This window comes from Diceros bicornis, chromosome 24, assembly GCF_020826845.1.
Source record: "Diceros bicornis minor isolate mBicDic1 chromosome 24, mDicBic1.mat.cur, whole genome shotgun sequence".
NCBI lineage: Eukaryota > Metazoa > Chordata > Mammalia > Perissodactyla > Rhinocerotidae > Diceros > Diceros bicornis.
This window is the reverse complement of record NC_080763.1, coordinates 22,924,799-22,943,370: the sequence shown is the minus strand read 5'-3', so window position 1 is coordinate 22,943,370 and position 18,572 is coordinate 22,924,799. Positions and strand designations below refer to the sequence as shown.

Genomic DNA, 18,572 nt, shown 5'->3' with positions numbered 1-18,572 from the left:
CAGCTTGCCAAGTAGCCCCAGCTGGGGAGGACTGCCCCCGACTGGGTAGCCAGGGCACAGCAGGTGCCTGGCCTCTGGATTTCTCCAGAGCTTTGGACACCACTAGGATCTGCATAAACGCCCTCCCTCAAAGCAGCCGTGACTGGTCGGCCCTCTAGCCCCTATGGTTTCAATAAAGCCCAATCTGGGGCCTGGAAGAGCCTGGAGGGAAGCTCAGTGTCGGGGAGGCTGCTGGACACGAAGTGCTGGCCGTGGCCCCAGAGCCTCCCTTTGCCCTTAGTGGTCCTTGACTTTGCTGCCACCACTAAGCGCGGGGCCAAGCACGCACAGAGGACCCCTTCATCATTCCTCTTAGCACAGCTGAGACCAGCTAGCATTTTTTTTATGCTGTAGTCTTTTTATTTATTTATTTATTATTTTCCCCCAAAGCCCCAGTAGATAGTTGTATGTCATAGTTGCACAGCCTTCTAGTTGTTGTATGTGGGACGCGGCCTTAGCATGGCCGGAGAAGCGGTGTGTCGGTGCGCACCCGGGATCCGAACCCCGGGCCGCCAGCAGCAGAGCGCGCACACTTAACCGCTAAGCCACGGGGTCGGCCCATCCAGCTGGCATTTTTACAAAGGGCTTTACTAAATACTAAGGGAGAACAAAAGGGAAATAATTACAGAAAACACGAAAAACCCAGCCCTGGCTGCCAAGTTCCCAAAGTACAGGTTTCCAATCCTTTGGTGACGACACGTCGCCCCAAAGGCCTGGGACAAGGCCGTGGGCACCTTCCCTGGCTTCCCTTGTTCACAGCCCTTGTGGTGGGTGCCATCTTGTTTCCCGCCCCTGGGAACCACTTGGTCACCCATGGGCTCTGCTCTTGTCTCCCTTCCAACTCAGCCCCACCCTCGGCCTCCCACCGGGTTCTGGTCTCTGGCCTGAGGCATGAGCCTTGTCCCCTGGGGGCTGGTGGGGCTGTGGTGACCAACCCAGGTCATGATTACACAGTAACAGGACATTGTTCTTCCACACTTACCCCCACCAAAGAGGCCCACCCAAGTTGTCTTGAGCATGGGGTCTAGGAGGGCTACCTCTGAAGGCTGAAGGACATTTGGGTAAGGAATGGGCAGACTTAGGATGTCTTCCCTGTGGGGAGAGGAGTGAGTGCTCTGAGGATTGGCGCAACTCAACAAACATCAATTAGGCACCTACTGTGTGCCAGGCACCGCACTAGGTGCTGGGGATCCAAGGGTGAACAAGTGTCTGTCCCCTCAGATCTTATGGTCTGAGGGAAGACAGACAAACAGCTGGGCAGTGATGACATGGGGCCAGGTGCCACGATGGAGGGGCAATTCAAGGTGCTGGGAGAGCCTAGATGAGGCATCTCACCCAGTGGTGGTGGCCAGGATGACCATCAGCCTGCCTGGAAGAAGTGCATGGAGAGAAGAAGAGGGCGCAGGTTGAGGGCCACAGGAAATCCCAGCCCAGGAGGCAGGACGAGAAGGCAGAGAGGTCAACCAAGTATCTTCTTGCTGGTGACTTGGCTAGTTGGTGGCTACAGCCTAACAAAGTGGAAAGGCCCTTGGCCCAACCTCTCCCTGACAGCCAGGAAGGAGGCAATCTAGTCACTGGATACTCTGTATCTCACCCCACTCTGGCCATACCCAGGTCCAGGGCTCAGGGACAGGGTCAGAGGGAGAGGGCTTACCCAGGGCCACCTGGGACACCGCTCCAGTGCCTGATGCTGAATTGTCATCAAGGGAGAAGGAAAAGGGAAGTAATTCAGAGGGTCAAGACAAAGAAGAGGCCAGACCAAAATGGGAAAATGAGTCAGGAAGCTGAAAGCCAAGAAATTGGGATGGGTTGAGGCAAGTGTTTCAGGCTAAGACCATGACTAATGCAAAATGTGGAAAGTCCTGTGTTTTGGGGCAGCCTTGGGAGGTGGGGGCTGGCCCGGCAGCCTAGCATGCAGGGCTAGAATCCACGGCTGCTCATGGTGACTGCTGTCATGCCCAAACAGTGTTCCTATGGCCTAGACCCTCCTGTTTACCTGTATTTGCCCAACTCCCTGTGACGGGGGCAGCTCCAGGCCTGGGATGAGGGCTTCTCCCTCCCACATGTCAGCTTTTCAGAGTTTGTCAAGCACCCACTCTGTTTCAGCAAGGGGAAGACCGAGAAAGGGTTTGAAACATCGGCCCTCCTTCAACGTATTTGTAAGTTTGCAGAGACAGCTTCTGCTCACTGAAGAGAGCTCTGGAGAAAGACCTGGGCTTGATCCCCAATTCCGTCCCTTCCTTAGTAGCTACATGACTGTGGGCAAATTACTTAAATTCCCTGCACCTCCATTTTCCCATCTTCAAAATGAAAATAATTAAAACCTACTTCATAGGGCTGTAGTGAGAATTCTGATGACAGAACGCTGAGCCGTGAGCACTGACTCTGCCAGTGGAGGTACTCAGAGCCTGGATACTCAGCAGGCCTCATGACAGGGAGACGGATCACCTGGATGGTGATAGTGAGAATTTGTGTGTGTGTGTGTGTGCACACATGCATGCACACGTGCAAATCCCTCTATCCTTTTGCTCCCCTGCAACTGGCAGAAACATGAGATTCTTTATTTTCTATCTGTCTCATGTTCATGAAGGCAAGGACCCGGCTCTGTCACTGCAGTGTTTTTATATCTCTAATAAGAATGAAAAGTTGAATTAGAAATCACGCCTAACAACTACAATTTCCTGCACCCAGCTGCTTTGTCGGTCCCCACCTACGAGGTAAGGACTGTTATTATTCTCATATATTTAGATGGAGGAAGCGGGGATTCTGAGAAGTAAAGGAAGTCACTTGAGGTTATATGGCCTGCAAGGACTAGAGTCACAGTTCAGGGGAGCCGAGCTACCAGCACACCCGCCCTGGACTGGAGGTGAGCAAGAGTAAAGTTCTATCTCTAACTCATGGAAATTTTGGAGTCTTATTGATTTCTGTCACTTAGTCTATGCCAGCTAATCCATCTCACAACCCAAGAGCCAGGTTGAGAAGGCTATAGCCCCCAGTTTAGTGACAACAAGCCTGAGGTGCACTGGAGGGAATGACAGTCATTGCCCAGGTGTTGAGCTCACTCCGGAGTGTAGGAAGAGAGCTGCGGTGTCCCCCACCATCGGTACCCCACCTCCCCAAACATCAACTTCAAGGGAACCCCCACACCACATCCCAGCCCCTGGGGCATAGTAGGGCTTAAGCAATATGTGGTGAATTAAAGAATAAATGAATGACTACAAACACACGCACATACACAATATACACACCCCTATACATACATGGTTATAGGCAAATGCATCCAGTGCATAGGTGCTCAAAACATTCAGCTATAGACAAGCATATACAATACGGATATTTAAATACACACACTCATGCACAATACACACCCGTGCCCATGTACACAAATCCAAATCCAAAATAAAGACACACATAGACACCTGCATATGTATACACAGATGCTATGGGCAAACATCTATGATCCAGATATGCACAAACACACGTCTACTCACCCCCATACACATGCACAGCAATCCCCAGACTCCCTCCACCATGACCCTGGGCCAGGAACGAATCTGTCTGCCCACGAGCCCTAGCACGTTGGAGCTCATCAGAAAGTTCTTTGCAGCCCCCATTTAGCTGTCTGGTGACTGGTCCCTGGCTCCCGGACCTCCAGGCTTGGGGCAGACCAGGCAGAAAGGCAGTGTCTCTGGCAGCCCTGCGTGGGTGGGCAGGCAGGCAGCGGACGCAGAGGTCACTGGGGTGAGAGCAGGGGCCGCCCTGGCCTCTCCGCTCCTGGCTGGAATGTGAGCTGTAGGGGCCGCCTCCCAGGCTTCCCTCCTCTCCCACAGCTGCCCACCAGCCGCAGGCCAGGCCAACCCATGATTCCGAATCCTGCCAGGTTCTTGCAGCCAGGGAGCCGTGCAGCGAGGGTGGTGGCAGTGATGAATGCTCAAGGACCACAGGAGGGCACACACAAATGCACAGAGAGATGCACAGTCACACACAGAAGCTCGTCCAGATACTCACACACAGAGAGAGACACACACACAAAGACACAGGCAGGCATACAAATTCACAATCCCCCTGAAATGCACATTCAGACACCCTTCCAAACACATCTAGAGACACAGCAGACACATACACACACATAATCACATAAGCATACAGAGATACCAAGAGACCAGACCCCCACACAAGCCACATTCGTACATACAGCGGAGACATGCAGACACTCAGATCACACAGAGACCCATAGCACACGTGGATCTTCACAGTCACACATAAATGCCCACATACGTGCACAGACACACACAGACCCATTGGCAGACCCCTGTCACCTTGGAGCATTTCTTCCTCCTCCGAGGACCAGGAGGAAATGCTGCACTAGGCCACTCTCCAACCCACATGTGGCGGCCTCACAGGGAAGGCCTGAGAAAACTGCTTCCCACAAGAGGAAATAGTGCTGGACCCCCAGCCAGGTGCCCACAGCTGGGCTGCTCTGCTGTCTGAGTGCCTGGCCAGGAGGATGGTGCATGGGGTGGAGAGACAGTTCTGGAGTCATGTGGCTTGGGGTTTGTCTCTGTCAGTTCCTCAGACACACACACACAGATATACACACACACACTTTTCAAGTGTGCATATGTATGTACAACATACAGGCAGGGGCACTCTGGGAACCTCAGTTTCTTCATTTATAAAATAGGATTAATAATCCTTTCACCCCTGAGGATTGTGGGGATGGTATAGGTGGAAGGGCCTCACCTAATTGCTGCCTTCCTAGGGGTCTGAGGCTGCAGTTTCTGCAGAGGCCGCTAAGGTCATGAACCTTGTTGGCAGACGTTGGGCTGCACATCTGGATGCCCCCACCCCAGGTGGCCGGCCTAGAAGAGCAGGAGCAGAGCTGTGGGCCCCTCTCCGCTGGCTGGCACTGTGTGCTCCGGGGTCCCGGAGCCCCGGACGCCAGGCTCCGATGGGGCGTGAGGGTCTGCGTCGGGAGCGCCCCTTCCACGCACTGCGGGGCCGGCGCGCTCAGGTCCGCGCCGCCGCGTCCGCCTCCGGGCCGGCTCCGCGCTCGGCCGCTCGCCGGGTCTCGGGTCTGGAGCGGCGTCGGCGGTGGGCGGGGCCGGCCTGCAGCCACGCCCCGTTCACGGCCCCTGAAACCCAGTCGCCGACAAGCTTCAGTCCCAGAAGGGAGCTGCTGTCTGAGGAGGAAGTCGCATCTTCACTGGCCAGCCACGAGAGAACCGGGGGTCGCGCTGGGCGCCCGACGGACCCTCCCCAGGGACCCGCCTGCCCCACACCGCCCCGCCCCGCCGGGCGCTCCGCATCAGGTTCCCCAGCCACAGCCTTACCTGCGGGCTCCCGACTCCCCCGGGCTTCCAGAGGATGCTCAGGCCCCCAGCGGGGACCTCGGGGCAGCAGTGAGGGGGGCATCCGGCCCCCCATTCAGCTCCTCTCCTCCTGTGCCAGGGGCTCCCCCGGGGGGACGAGCATGGTGGTTTTCCCTTGGAGCCCCCTGGCTTGGGACGTCTGAGAAGATGCCTGCCATGAGGCTGCTCACTTGCTTCGTGCAGCTCCTGGCTGGGCTGGCGCTGCCTGCTGTGCCCCCCCAGGTAAGACCACTCCCACCCCCAGGCTGACTCCCCTGACCGTCCCACCCTCAACACTCGAAGCAGGGGCTCTGAAATCACAGACCCTCTCCGGGGAGGGGCACCTCCGAGGATGTCCACACACTTCCCAGGAGCCAGGCTGGACCACGCCATCTGGGAGCAGACCTTAGGCTGGGCTGTCCCATACTCTAGCTCTGGGGTCTGTCTTGGCGGGGGCAGGGAAGCCACAGGGAAGGGAGGGAGGTTTCCTGTCTGGCCCCTGGAGCCCTGGTGGCTTTGCTAAAAGCATCTCTCCACTAATCCCAGGCGGGTCCCTGGCCTTGTGGTCAGGGTCGAGGCCCCGTGACAAGGCAGGCGCCCCCAGGACCTCTGACCCGGCCTGGTGGAGGGGAAGCCTGCTGAAGTGGCCATTGGTGGGGAGGCTGGGCCCTGCCCCCACCAGGGTTCCAGGCTGAGCCCAGGGCTCCTGGGTGGGCTGGGGGCGAGACAAGAGGTCATGCTGTGCCCTCTTTCCCGGGTGGGCAGCTGGAGGTCCTCAGTGCAGGGCCTGGGGAAGTGAGCAGGGCCCTTTTCCCAGGAGCCGGGTGAGGTTGGCCAGGAGCCAGCTCGGGCAGTGAAATCCTGACAAAGCCAATGAGCTCCCTTCCCACTGTGCTGTCCCGCTGCCCCGGTAGTCCCCGGCCCCAGCCCAAGAGTGGGTGGGCTGGGCGGTCCCACTGGGGCGGAAGAGCCCCACCACCCACCACCGTCTGCCTGCTGCAAGGCTGGCCAGAGGTGTAACGTTACCGGCAGCACCAGCTCATGGCGCCACCCGCTCCGGCCCCTCGGCTCCCACCAGCTGATCACCTCCCCCTGTGCTCTGGCACCCAGCCAAGGCGGGCTGCACAGGGCCCAGCAGGGCTGGCCTGGGGGCTGGGTAGATGGGAGACCCCGAAGGATTGCAAGATCTTTGGAGCACAGAGGGCAAAGAGTCTCCAAGAGCCTCCAGCCTCCCACCCTTTTCAAATGAGGAAACTGAGGCTAAAGAGAGGGGTGGGACACACCCAGGGTCCAGTGAGGTTTTAGTTGCACCTGGAAAGAGGCAGCTCCGGGGCGGGGGGGCGGGGCAGGGAAGGAGCCCAGAGGGGCCTCTACGCTCTTGCCAACGCGCTCGGCCCCAGAGCGCAGAGGCCCATGTGGTCCCCTCATCTCTGCACCTTTCTGTCCACAGCAGTGGGCCTTGTCTGCTGGGAACAGCTCGTCAGAGGTGGAAGGTAAGCCGGCTGGGCTGGGGGTCGGTGTGCTCATCCAGCCCTCCCTCCCAGGCCTCTGCAGAGATGGGAAGAGATGGGCATGAAGGGTGGGTACAGGCTGAGACTGAGTTGGAGAGACTGCAAGCTGGCTGACATCCTGGCTGATGAAGTTGGCAGGGCTTAAGAGATCCCCCCTTTGTGACCCAGAGGCCTAGAAAGGTGTATTCCTGGGCCAGGGTCACCCAGCACACAGAAAGCAGGGCTGGGGCCAGTATACCCAGGGTGCGTGTGATTGGCTCAGAGCCCCTTCCCAGCATGTGTAAGGGAGCAGATGGGGTCTTGGAGCGCAGTGTGGGCAGTGAGTGCCAGGGGCCAGACTGGGGGTCTGGGAGCTGGATGCAGTGGGCAAGCAGTCAAGAGGACGAGGGAGGGCTGAGGGGACCTTCCCACCAGCCCGCCCAGGCGCATCTGCAGGGATCTGACCAGGCCTTCCATTGATTACAAATAGACAGAACAGGAGTCGGGTCCTCACTGGCCCCTCCACTCCCCACCCTGAGTTGCATCAAGAGGAAATCTTCAAAGAGAAAGACGTTTGCCAAAGAGACATACATGCAGAAGGCAGGAGGTGCATGCCAGGCTCCTTGCCTCGCTCCTCCCTCCCTGCCTCTCCGAGACGTGCAGCGAGGCCACACACCACTGCTAAGGCTTCCTCCTGTGTCGTGGGAGAGGGAGCGTGTAGGGACGTGCACATGCACACGCGTGATGGCCTTTGTGAGCCGGGAACACCCTCTCTCTGCTGGCCTGCCTGCCCGCCCACCCACCTGCCTGCCTGGTAGCTAGCCTCTCCTGGGCCTGGCCATGCGCCGATGACTCAGTCCCAGGCCCCTTGGCACGGAGAAGGTGGGGGAGGTATCAGACCTTGACTTCTTTGACACTCTGCCCCTCCCCTGCTGTGCCCTCGGGGACTGGCACAACATTAGGCTCTCTAGGATTTGGAGAGGGACCCATCACCCATCTCCACCCCATGGCCTTTTTGATGCTTTTAGTGTGTTTCAGGCAATAGCTACCAAAGAAGTCTGAGCCTCAGTTTCCTCATCTGTGAAATGGGAGCATTAGATTACATATTTAAGGTTATCTTTCTAAAATTGTAGGATTATCTGACTCCACAGAGGAGTCACAAGAGTATATATCTCCCAGGGACCAGGGTGAGGAGGCCTGGAAGTGTTGACTCATTAGGGCAGCTCATCTCTCAACCTGATCAATCAGGGTTCCTGTATTGTGACCAGGGGAAGTACAATGAGCTTTGGACCCCAATTATCAAAATCTGAAAACGCCATCCCCTCCCACTAACACAGACAAGAGACAACGTGGTCTGCACTTTGCAGTCGTGGACATTGATTTTTACTACTACTATTCTAATAATAGCATTGGGCATCTACCATAATTCTGTGCTGACCACAGGCTGCGAACTAGGAAGGCATTTGTATTCTCCACATTTTATAGATGAAGAACCTGAGGCTCCGAGAGGCCCTTGGGGTCACCTAAAGCATCAGATACTCCTCCGTTTATGTGGCTGAGCTGGAGTGCTTGGCACCAGACCTCCCCACGGCTCATGGCTGAACAGACATGAGCAGGGTGTCCCTTGAGGCGGGCTGGCTGTGTGCCCCGCCAGTGACCATGGAGAGGACACCTGCTGGGCTCGGTCTGGTGACCAGCAGCTCTGCATAGCCCTGTGGCCCCTCCCCAGCAGCCTCCCCAGAAGCTTGCTCTCAGGATTAAACGTTTCCCTTCTTGGGTCTCCTCCGTCCTGGGTGGTAGGCAGCTGGAGCCAGATGGGAGGCTTGTCCATAGGGCCAGTGGGAGAGCTGAGGGCCCACTGGTGGCCCTTGTGAGACCACCCACCCTGGCCAGGTGCCTGACTGGACACAGCCTCCCATTCCTCTCCCGCCACCCCTACCTCTGGAGCAGGTCTGGGGCCAGAGGAAGTGCGTTCAGGAGCAGCTGAGCAGAGCTCTTTGCTGAGGGGCTCAGCCCACATCTGGGAGCGGTCACCACGCTCCCTCAGCCGGCCCCTTACCCGGCTCCCTTTGTTTCTCCCACACACCCAGGCAGCAGCCTCCACAGATGAATTGCCCTCTTTCCTGGGGGCTGCCCAGTAAACCAGGCCCAGCCCACCTTCTTCTCAGCCCGTCCGCCAGCATGGTCTGGCCATGTGGCCCGGCAAGTGGCAGATTTCAGGGCCCTGGAGCCTGGGACCTGTTGATACAGCCTACATGGTGGGGTGTGGGGGTGAGGACAGGAAATCCCTTCTTCTGCCGCCAAGGCCCAGCCGGCTCTGCTTAGCCTGGCCGAGGCCTGACAGCACCACTGGGTGGGAGTCTGTTGGCTGAATGGTAGGGGGCTGGGGTGCCCCTTCTGTAGTGCTGTCCCCTCCCTGATGGCTGGTCCCAGAGCAGGAGCCTGAGCCTCCTATGGTGCTTTGGCAGCTGGCTATTCCTCTGCTGTTATTTATGTTTTCCAAGGCGGAGATTAAACGCTCGAAGTTACATAGTGCTCATGAAGATTTTAGGCTAAACACACACTCACGGAGTTAGGGTTGGGGGTGCTCCTCTGACCTCGCACTGCAAAGGCCAGCGTCCCCAGGGCTTCGGGGCTTCGTGGCTGCCTAGAAGGAGAGGGCCTTGTTCCCCACTTGGATCCAGGGAGAGTGTCCCAGTGGCTGGAGAGGTAGGATCAAGGGAAGCCTCTGGTCCCTCTCCCATCCACAGGCCTAATCCTAGTGCCCCCTAAGCAGACAGGGCAGAATGGAGCAGCAGACGCCCAGATAAGCACGGTTTATTGCCCGTGTGGCCGCCTCCGCCAGCTCCACATGGACACAGCGCCTCTTGGGTATTTTCCATCAGCTTACAGCCTTTCCCGAGGGCCTCTGCGCGGGCTGAAGTTTATTTTTCCTCTGAGATTACCCTGAGACTCATGTCCTCAGAGGCTCAATGGAATGGACTTCGGCCCCTCTGCCTCCTGGGAAGGGCCATGGAAGGAAGTGAGGGGCTGCCAGGAGAGGCCATTGCTCTAGGGCAGAGGCTGCAGGGTCCCCAGGTGGCCCAGCTTCCCTGTCCTCCCCCACCAGCTGAGAACGACCATCAGGTACAGGGCAGGATGACCCAGGGCCGGAGTTGTTTCTCTGCCCACGGTCTCAAGGCTGGGCTGGGTTGTATGCACAGCATCACAGACCGTCAGTCAGAGCTGGGAGAGACCTTAGCAACTATCTATTCCCAACCTTCTTCGTTTTCCCCAGTCGAGGAAACTGGTATACCCAGAAAGGTTAAGTGACTTTCCCAAGGTCACACAGCCAGTGTAGGGCCAGGACTAGAAGCCAGGTCTCCTGGTTCTAGCTACTCACTTCCTGTGAGCCTCTGTTTGGGTCCAGGCCCCAGGCCTTCTCCTGAAGGAGCAGCATCTTTTGAGAGATGCCAGATCAGCCCCCAAACGATCCTGGTCACAACCGCCAGGACGTCGTGGTGGTCAGGGACATCCCTGATAATCCTCAGTGAACTGTCATCTAATCAATCAGTAATTACTTAGCCTGTGTTTACCGGGCGCTTGGGTCCCTGGCCTCGCAGAGCCTCCACTTGGTTGTAAAGGAGATAAGAGCCACCAATGGGCGAGATAAGGCAAGCCCTCAGTTATGCTCAAAGGAGGAACATCTGTTCATACTGGAAAAGTTGGAGAAGGCTTCGGGGAGGAGGTGGGAGTTGGGCCTTGAGAAATGGGTGATGGGCTTTATTTGGTTAGAAATGAGAAGGGGGCAAGGAGCAGAGCCCAAAGGTGGGAATTACGGTGATGCAGCCTGGGCTTGATGCGCGGGCTGGTCCAACTAAAATGGAGAGTCGGGATGGGGCACGTTGCTGGCTGCAGTCTTGGCTGCCAGGCAGAGGAGCTGGCCCAGCGTGGGGTGGGAAATAAGGACTAAGGGGAAGGCTAACCCTCCCTGTGGGACTCTGCAAGCCAGTCTTGCAGAACTGACTGTTTTCTGAAAATTCCCCAAGACTGAGGAAGCACTAGGTCAGGCCTGAGAAAGACCCAGAGGGCCTGGGGAGCTGCCAGAGCACGCTCCTCGGAGCTCCTGAGGCACCAAGGCAGATGTGGGTGCCTGAGTTGAGAACAGAGCAGAGAGCTCAGGGCACCTGGAAGTTCCATTCCACTGGGATGTTCATCCAGCAGATGAGCCAAGAGCAGAACAGTCATCCCAGAGGGATCACACCAGGAGTTCAGAGCAGTGGGAGCCCAGATAGGCTGGGGGCTTCGTGGAGGAGGGGGTGTAGGCTGAACCTCGAAGGCCCTGCAGGGCCTGGAGAGCCGGGTCTGGGGCTTCGAGGAGCCGGCCCCTCCTGGCCTGACGCAGCTGTCTGTGCCGCCTCGTAGTGGTGCCCTTCCAGGAAGTGTGGGGCCGCAGCTACTGCCGGGCGCTGGAGAGGCTGGTGGACGTCGTGACTGAGTACCCCAGCGAGGTGGAGCACATGTTCAGCCCGTCCTGCGTCTCCCTGCTGCGCTGCACCGGCTGCTGTGGCGATGAGAACCTGCACTGTGTCCCCGTGGAGACGGTCAATGTCACCATGCAGGTAGGGAGAGTGCCCTCCTCATGTCCTGGCCTGCCTCATCGTCCACACCCTGCTCGAGGGGCCACCTGGAGAGGGAAGGAGGGCAGGCCAAGGTCACAGGACTGGAACTGACTCCAGCACAGCGCCCTCCTTCCTGAGCCCCATCTGGGCTCTGAGCCCACTCACCTCCTCCCTTACCAGCGTTCTCAGGCTCTAGCTTAGCCCTACCCCAAGACCCAGGATATCTGGTTGAGGTTGGAAAAGAAATCTGCTCAGATTCAAGAAGTCCTTGTTTGTACCAGGAGCATTCCGAGCCCTCTCAAGCCAGCTCAGTCCCTGCACTTTGCTTGCACGCGGGCACGCACACACAGGCACGTACACAATGGTTTGTCAGGTGCTTTCTGAGTAATGCTAAGCACTGTGCTAGGCCCTTCATAAATCTCACCTCAACTTCCAATCCTTCGAGACAAGCGTTATTCCCATTTCACAGATGAGGAACTCGAGGTTCAGAGACATTATTTCACTTGCTTGGCAGGTGGAAGAGTGGAGATTTGAACATAAGTCTCTCTGATTCCAGAGCATGGACCCCCTTCCTACACCATTGCTATGCTGGTGGCCCTGGGTAGGGAGGGACAGGGGGCTCCCTCAGATCGTCATGCAGATGGGAGGGCTGTTTGCCCCACACTCAAAGCAGAATGAGGGCCTGTTGTCCAAAGGCTGGTGGGGAACTGGGAGTCTGGTCCTCCCCCCAAGGAGGGGGTGGGCCACCCCCAATCCAGGCAGCCAACCTTTCTCTCCCCGCAGCTCCTGAAGATCCGCTCTGGGGACCGGCCCTCCTATGTGGAGCTGACCTTCTCACAGCACGTGCGCTGTGAATGCAGGTAGGTCCTCAGAGGGTGGCAGGCACAGCCCCACACACTTGGCAGCCTCAGCTGCAGGCTGCACTTCCTTCCTGGCTGAGGGAGACCAGGAAAATGGGGACTAGTAGCAGCTGCCTTTTGTCCCACCATCAGCCAGTGTTGCCTAGGGAGGTGGTCCCAGCAGCTGGAGCACAGCTGTTGAGAAGCCGCAGGGGCAGAGGAAGCCTGGGTCCCTCCCAGACCTTCAGGGGCTTGGGGCACATCACCCCCTCCCAGAGATGGGAGCCAGCTGCCCAGCCCTGGAAGAGACACCTGAGGCAAAGACATTACAAGTCTGGGCCAGGCTGGTGCCCCTGGGAGAGGAGCACAGAGAAGGACAAGCCCTGGTGGGAGGAAGGGGCAGAAGGAAGGAGGCACCAGGCTTTCTTTAAAATCGCAACCCCACCTGGCAGAGCCTTGGACCAGCGCCAGTCTTGCCATGCCCAGGGCACCCTGAACATTAGTCACCAGAAGCAGCAGGCCTGGCACCGCCAGCCAGGCTCAGGGAAGAGAGAAATGGGCAGAGATACTCTCCTGGTGCCACTGGGCCATGATAGAGGCACCAGACTAGGGGTGCTGAGCCCCATCCTGGGGTGAGAAGAGGGGGAGGACCATCTACTCTGGTTATTGTGCATCTACTCTGTGCCTAGCCCCACACTGGGCACTTTTCTCATTTATTCAACAAACGTTTATTGAGTGCCTACTGTATGCCAGGCACTGTCCTAGATGCTTGGGATACAGTGGTGAGCAAGACAGACCAGGCCCCTGCTCTCAGAACCACCCTGGGAGGTAGGTACTCTTGGCATCCCCATTTTACAGATGAGGAGACTAAGGCTTGGTCTGGTTGCATGATTTGCCACAGCTAGTGCGGGCCCACCAGCCTGTCTACCCCTACGCCTGCCCTATTTCATGCTCCCTCTCATGGCCATTACCACGTTCTCCAGGAGCCCCAGTGCTGCCTATTGTCCGGGACTCTGGCTGACCCTTTTGGCCCTGAGCCCAGGCTCTGGGCCCTCTTCATTGTACCGCTCTCAGGGGCCCTGCCTCAGTCTGTTTCCTCCCGTCCTTCCCAGCCAGGGCTTAGCCATATAACAATAGTTCAGTAGTGAACCCCCCAGGGCACAGTGCCGGATGGTGACCCTTCACCTTCTATATCACCTTTGCCCTCACAACCACTCTGTTGAGGCAGGCAGACAAGGAGACTGAGGCTCCAAGAGTGTCTCTGACTTGCCCAAGATGGCAGACACATGACCAGGCAGTCCCGAGTGGCCCTAGTACCCTGCCCTGGTTCCCAAAGGAGACAGCCAGCCTAGGGCAGCAGTCCCTGGCCCCGAAGCTGACTGTTAGCACACTGCCCCACCCCCCACCCCCCGTTCCTGGGGAAGACTGAGCTCTGTCCCCTTCCAGTGGGCTGGGCAACAGGGACACCTTTCTTCTTGCTTCTGGGCCAACAGCCACAGCCCCAGGAGGCAGAGCCAGGACATGCCAGGTGACTGTGGGGCTTGTGCTCACCTCCCCTCACCCTACGTCCTCCTTCACTCCCCCTGCTGTTGCCTGCAGTGTCACACATCCCCAGGGCAGGGGTGGCAGTTGTGCCCTGACAGTCAGCCTTAGCTGGCGGCAGCATCCTCCAGTCCACAGCCTTGGCCCTCGTTCACTGTCCTTGAGATTCCAGAGTGCACCCGAAGGAAGTGAACAAAAAAGGCAGCAGACAACAGACTCACAAGTCCCCAGATTTGATGCCAAGACGCTGAGGAGCAGAAGGGTGTGGAGAGGAGCCGGGAGAGGGAACTGGTACCTCTCTTGGTGAGGTCACCAGTCTTGAGTGGAGCTGAAGCCCAGAGGCCTCTGGCCATCTGTTCCTCACTAGCTCCATGCTACCCCCTAGTGGCTTCAGTGCCAGCTGCAGGACCAGGACTCGGGATGTCTGAGGCAAGATGTGGGGGTGGCAGGGAGCCCCCACCTACCGCTCTCCTGATTCTCCCCTTCTCTCTCTCTGTCTGTTTTGCCAGGCCTCTGCGGGAGAAGATGAAGCCAGAAAGGTAAGTGGCCTGGCTGGGGCTCCGGGCTGTTCTCGGGCCTGCCAGCCCCTGTCCTAGCATGGGGGCCCCCAGCCGCCTTGTCCTGACGCTTTTGGCTTATTGCAGGAGGAGACCCAAGGGCAGGGGGAAGAGGAAGAGAGAGAAGCAGAGACCCACAGACTGCCACCTGTGAGTGCGCGGGGGCCCAGGGATGGCAAGGAGGCTGGGCCAGAGGGGAGCCCCGCCCTGCCAGCAGGGGGCAGTGGTCGGAAGGGGAAAGCAAGGCCCAGGCAGTCTTGGGGCCAGAGCAGGGAGCCGCACTCTGAGAGATTCGAGGGCCCAGGAAGCATCAAGGGACCTTAGTTGTTGTCCTGGCTCAGCCCTGAGTGTCTGTGTGGCCTCGAGCAAGTCATGTCACCTCTCTGAGTCTAGTTTTCCTCTGTGTGTAGAATAAGAGGTCGAGGGCCCACTGAGCATTCAGTCATTCTACAAATATTTAGCAAGCACTTACTGTGTGCCAGATACATCAGTGACCAAACCCACAGGATTCCTGCTCGCCAGTGCTTACATTCTAGGACTGAAAAGCCCAACAGCTGAAGACTTACCCAGAGCTCCTTCCTGGTGGCCCTGGGGAAGGTGCAACCCCTCACTGGCTCCCAGGCCAGTATTTCCCAGGAGGCCTTGGGGTCCACGTGCTTCCTCTTTCCCTTTCGATGTTACCTGCCTATCTTGGCTTCAGACCTGGAGGCCCAGGCTGGAGTCCAGGCCTGAGTGTGGCTGAGAGAGAGGGAGTAGAGAAGGGAAAACTCAACTCTGTGTGAGTAAATAGGAAAAAATAAAATATTTCACACGCACCGTAACTCAGTCACAGTGCGGTTTTCCTTCAGGGCCTGTCTCCTCCCCTCTCCAAGACCTCAGGAAGTCATTTCATGCCGTGGGATTGGAGCTGACCCAGGTCCTACCCCATAAGCCTGCCCCTCCCTGACAGAGACTTCCACCCCACTCTGTGAAGACAGGGGTTCTGGGGAAGTTGGTTCCCTGAAGACATGTGGCCCTTATTTCTCCCCTGAGCCCCAGTAAAGCCTCAGAGAAGGAGCTGGCAGTGTAGTCAATGCAGGGCTCCCCCTGGCCGGACAGCCCCGGACAGAAAGCATCCCGTTGCTCGATCTGTCAGGACAGCAGTCTTGAAACATCTCATTTGGGAATCTCCTCAAAGAATGTCAAAAACCCATGTCCTCCCTTGTTCCTTTTTAAGTTGACATTGAACTTTTCCATCAAAATTGTAAATAGTTGCAAAGGATATCATTTCTGGCATGTTATATATAAATATAAAAATGTTATAAATATTAAAAAAAGTTACAAATATTTTAATATAAAGCCCTTATATAACTCTTCAGATGTATCCCATGGAATAAGCCATCCTAACTTAATACTCACCATCATCCACTTTTTAAAAAATGAACGACAGCAATAACAAAAAAAGTGAACACTCTCCTTTAATAGTTGCATATTTACATTGCTTCTTTTTTCCTTGAACTTATATTTCCATTTCACTTTCCCCACAGAATTTCAGCCTAATGAAATATTTTTTTAATGTTCAAAAGTCTCTTCTGTGTCACCTTGCCATATATACCTGCCACAACAATGGTGTATATAAGTCTGAATTATTTTATTTTATTTTTATTTTTATTTTTTAAATTTTTATGTATTTATTTTTCCCCCAAAGCCCCAGTAGATAGTTATATGTCATAGCTGCACATCCTTCTAGTTGCTGTGTGTGGGACGCGGCCTCAGCATGGCCGGAGAAGCAGTGCGTAGGTGCGCGCCCGGGATCAGAACCCAGGCCGCCAGTAGCGGAGCGCGCGCATTTAACCGCTAAGCCACGGGGCCGGCCCTGAATTATTTTAAATTTCCTGTGAACATAAAACTCTAAATTAAATTTTCTCCTGGAATGAATTCTCACAATAATTATTAGTAGTACCAATTGATCAGAATGGCACAAATACATCATATTTAATAAATGCTGAGCATAAAAGTGCAATCTATCTTATTCAGAACGGCTCTCCACGAGATGGATGTGGCTACCTCTTTTCAATTAGTTAATGAACCCGTTAATGATTATTACTCGCTGTCAGACTGAGCATTCAGCATTACTTCCCTCCCTGCCCATCAGTTTTTATAGATGAAAAGGATGAGAAACTGCGCTCATATAAGTAAGTGAATGGAACTAGATGTCACTCAGTCTTCCAAGTTATTTGCCAAAAACCTCAAGGTGATCTGCTAACGAAAATGACTTCTTCTGATATATTAGCTGACAATCGGTTAAGTTGTTCTTCCATTTTGTTGAAAGCAAAGACTTGGAAACCACTTGACTTGCGGAAGGCTTGTTACGCCATGTCTCCTTTCTCAATACCTACACCCGTATCTCAAATTGTTCTTTTGTTCAGTGTCCACCCCCCACCCGACCCCTGAATACTGTTTTACCTGGGAGCAAAGCACTGTAACAGGGTTTGGAGTGGGCAAGATGCTTCCTTCCTTTCTGAGGGGAGAAGAGGAGCTGTGGATTAAGGGGGGGAAGCAGACCTCTCAGGCAGACAGTTTTCAGGCGGAGCACATGTGGAGGCTGAAAACGATTCCTTTAAAACCATCAATACTCACATACACCTTGGACAATCTTCATGTACATCTAGGGGTGCCGGTACCCCAGTTTGCAGACTGCTGTCCCAGAGTAACCAGAGGCATTAGTGCATGGAGCCAGAGTGGGTTCAAAGCTGGCTCTGTCACTGACTAGCTGTGTGACCTTGGGCAAGTTTCTTAACCTCTCTGAGCCTCAGTTTCCTCATCTGCAAAAGGCTTATAGTAACAGTGCCTTCCTCATGGGATATTGTTAAGGGTAAATAAGAGAGTGCTTAGCGCAGGGCGGGGCACCTGGGTAAGTGCTTGGTGAAGAGTAGCTCCTAGCTTCTTATTGGCCTCGGTGTGAGCAGAGATCCAGGAGTGCTGCAAGCTCCCCGTGCTCCCTGTCCAAGCTCCCGCTCTGGGTTTGTCCGCCCTCCCGTAGGAGGGGCGCCTCCCTCCCCAGTGTGCTGATTCCCCGTCTGTGTTTGGTCTCTGCAGGTGCGGCGATACTGTTCCCCGGAGGTAACCAGCCCCTCGGAGAAGAGAGACCCCACACGCGGCTCGTGTATTTATTACCGTCACACTCGGTTACCTCCCTGCTGGCACCTGCCCTCTATTTATTAGCCAATTGTATCCCTGCTGAATGACTCGCTCCCTCCAAGATGAGGGGCAGGGGGGGATAGGACCCTCAGGAATTCAGTGCCTTAAACAGAACGTGAGAGAAAGAGAGAAGGCAGCCACAGGCCTGTGTGTGCCTCAGCTTGAGAAGAAGCAAGACTTGTGGCTTTGTGAGGGGCAAGCCAGGCCCCAGAGGCCCCGGGGCTCTCTGGGGGGCTGGCATGGGAAGGAGAGGGGGACCCACTGTCTATTCCTGGGCCTTGGGCTCTGCTTGGACAGGCAGCCCTTGCTGCGGGAGCTCTTGGCCAGGGTGGGGCTGGAGGAGCCTCCTCTGGCCGCCAGGGCCCCAGCTGGGTGGGAAGGCAGGCAGGAAGTGGAGGGGTCCCCTGCTTCCTCCTCTTCCTGGCAGCAGCTCTGCACCCTGGAGATCAGAATGTTCAGCTCTGGAGAACAGTGGTTGCCTGGGGGCCTTTGCCACTCCTTGTCCCTTATGGTCTCTCCTCCTATCTTGCCACTGCTTGTGCTGGGACATTGTTCTTTGTGGCTGAGGCATCACCATCCTGCCCCTCTCAGGGACACAGGCCAAGAGTGGGCCCCAGGCTGGACATGGAGCGAGCTGCCCCTGCGTGGCTGTCTGACTGCCAAGCCAGATTCTCTTGAATAAACTATTCTAGTCTGGAAGCAGCTTTTCCAGGGGAGTGTGTCTGCTGGACAGTGGGCAACAGCAGAAAATGGAAGCAAGACAGAAGAAGGGATTATGGGCTCCAAGGCTGCCCTGGGGGTGGCTCCAGCCTGCTCCTGCAGGGTATCTTCTTCCCAGTTGCTTTTGGCAGAACCCTGAGGTCCACTCCTCCCATAACGAGAGGTTCCTAAGATGTAGTCTTGGCCCCAAAGTTGGGAGACCCTGGCCCGGGCCACCCATGAACAGCCTCAAATTCAGGAGCACAGTCCCCTT

The 18,572-nt window shown here is 56.3% G+C and overlaps 1 protein-coding gene across 1 annotated transcript; it reads left to right on the top strand.

Annotated features, from left to right (window-relative positions):
* Window positions 1-5,254: 5,254 nt before the first annotated feature.
* PGF (placental growth factor) lies at window positions 5,255-18,387 on the top strand. Its single transcript, XM_058567390.1, has 7 exons — window positions 5,255-5,633; window positions 6,841-6,883; window positions 11,285-11,481; window positions 12,265-12,341; window positions 14,372-14,401; window positions 14,507-14,569; window positions 17,498-18,387. Exons 1-7 carry the CDS (start codon window positions 5,559-5,561, stop codon window positions 17,523-17,525), a joined length of 513 nt encoding a protein of 170 aa, XP_058423373.1. The 5' UTR covers window positions 5,255-5,558; the 3' UTR covers window positions 17,526-18,387.
* The last annotated feature ends 185 nt before the right edge of the window (window positions 18,388-18,572 follow it).

Coding starts and splice junctions, on each gene's coding strand:
- PGF (XM_058567390.1), top strand. CDS start 5,559: ATGCCTGCCATGAGGCTGCTCACTTGCTTCGTGCAGCTCCTGGCTGGG. Junction 5,634..6,840: donor TGCCTGCTGTGCCCCCCCAG/GTAAGACCACTC, acceptor TTCTGTCCACAG/CAGTGGGCCTTGTCTGCTGG. Junction 14,570..17,497: donor AGACCCACAGACTGCCACCT/GTGAGTGCGCGG, acceptor TGGTCTCTGCAG/GTGCGGCGATACTGTTCCCC.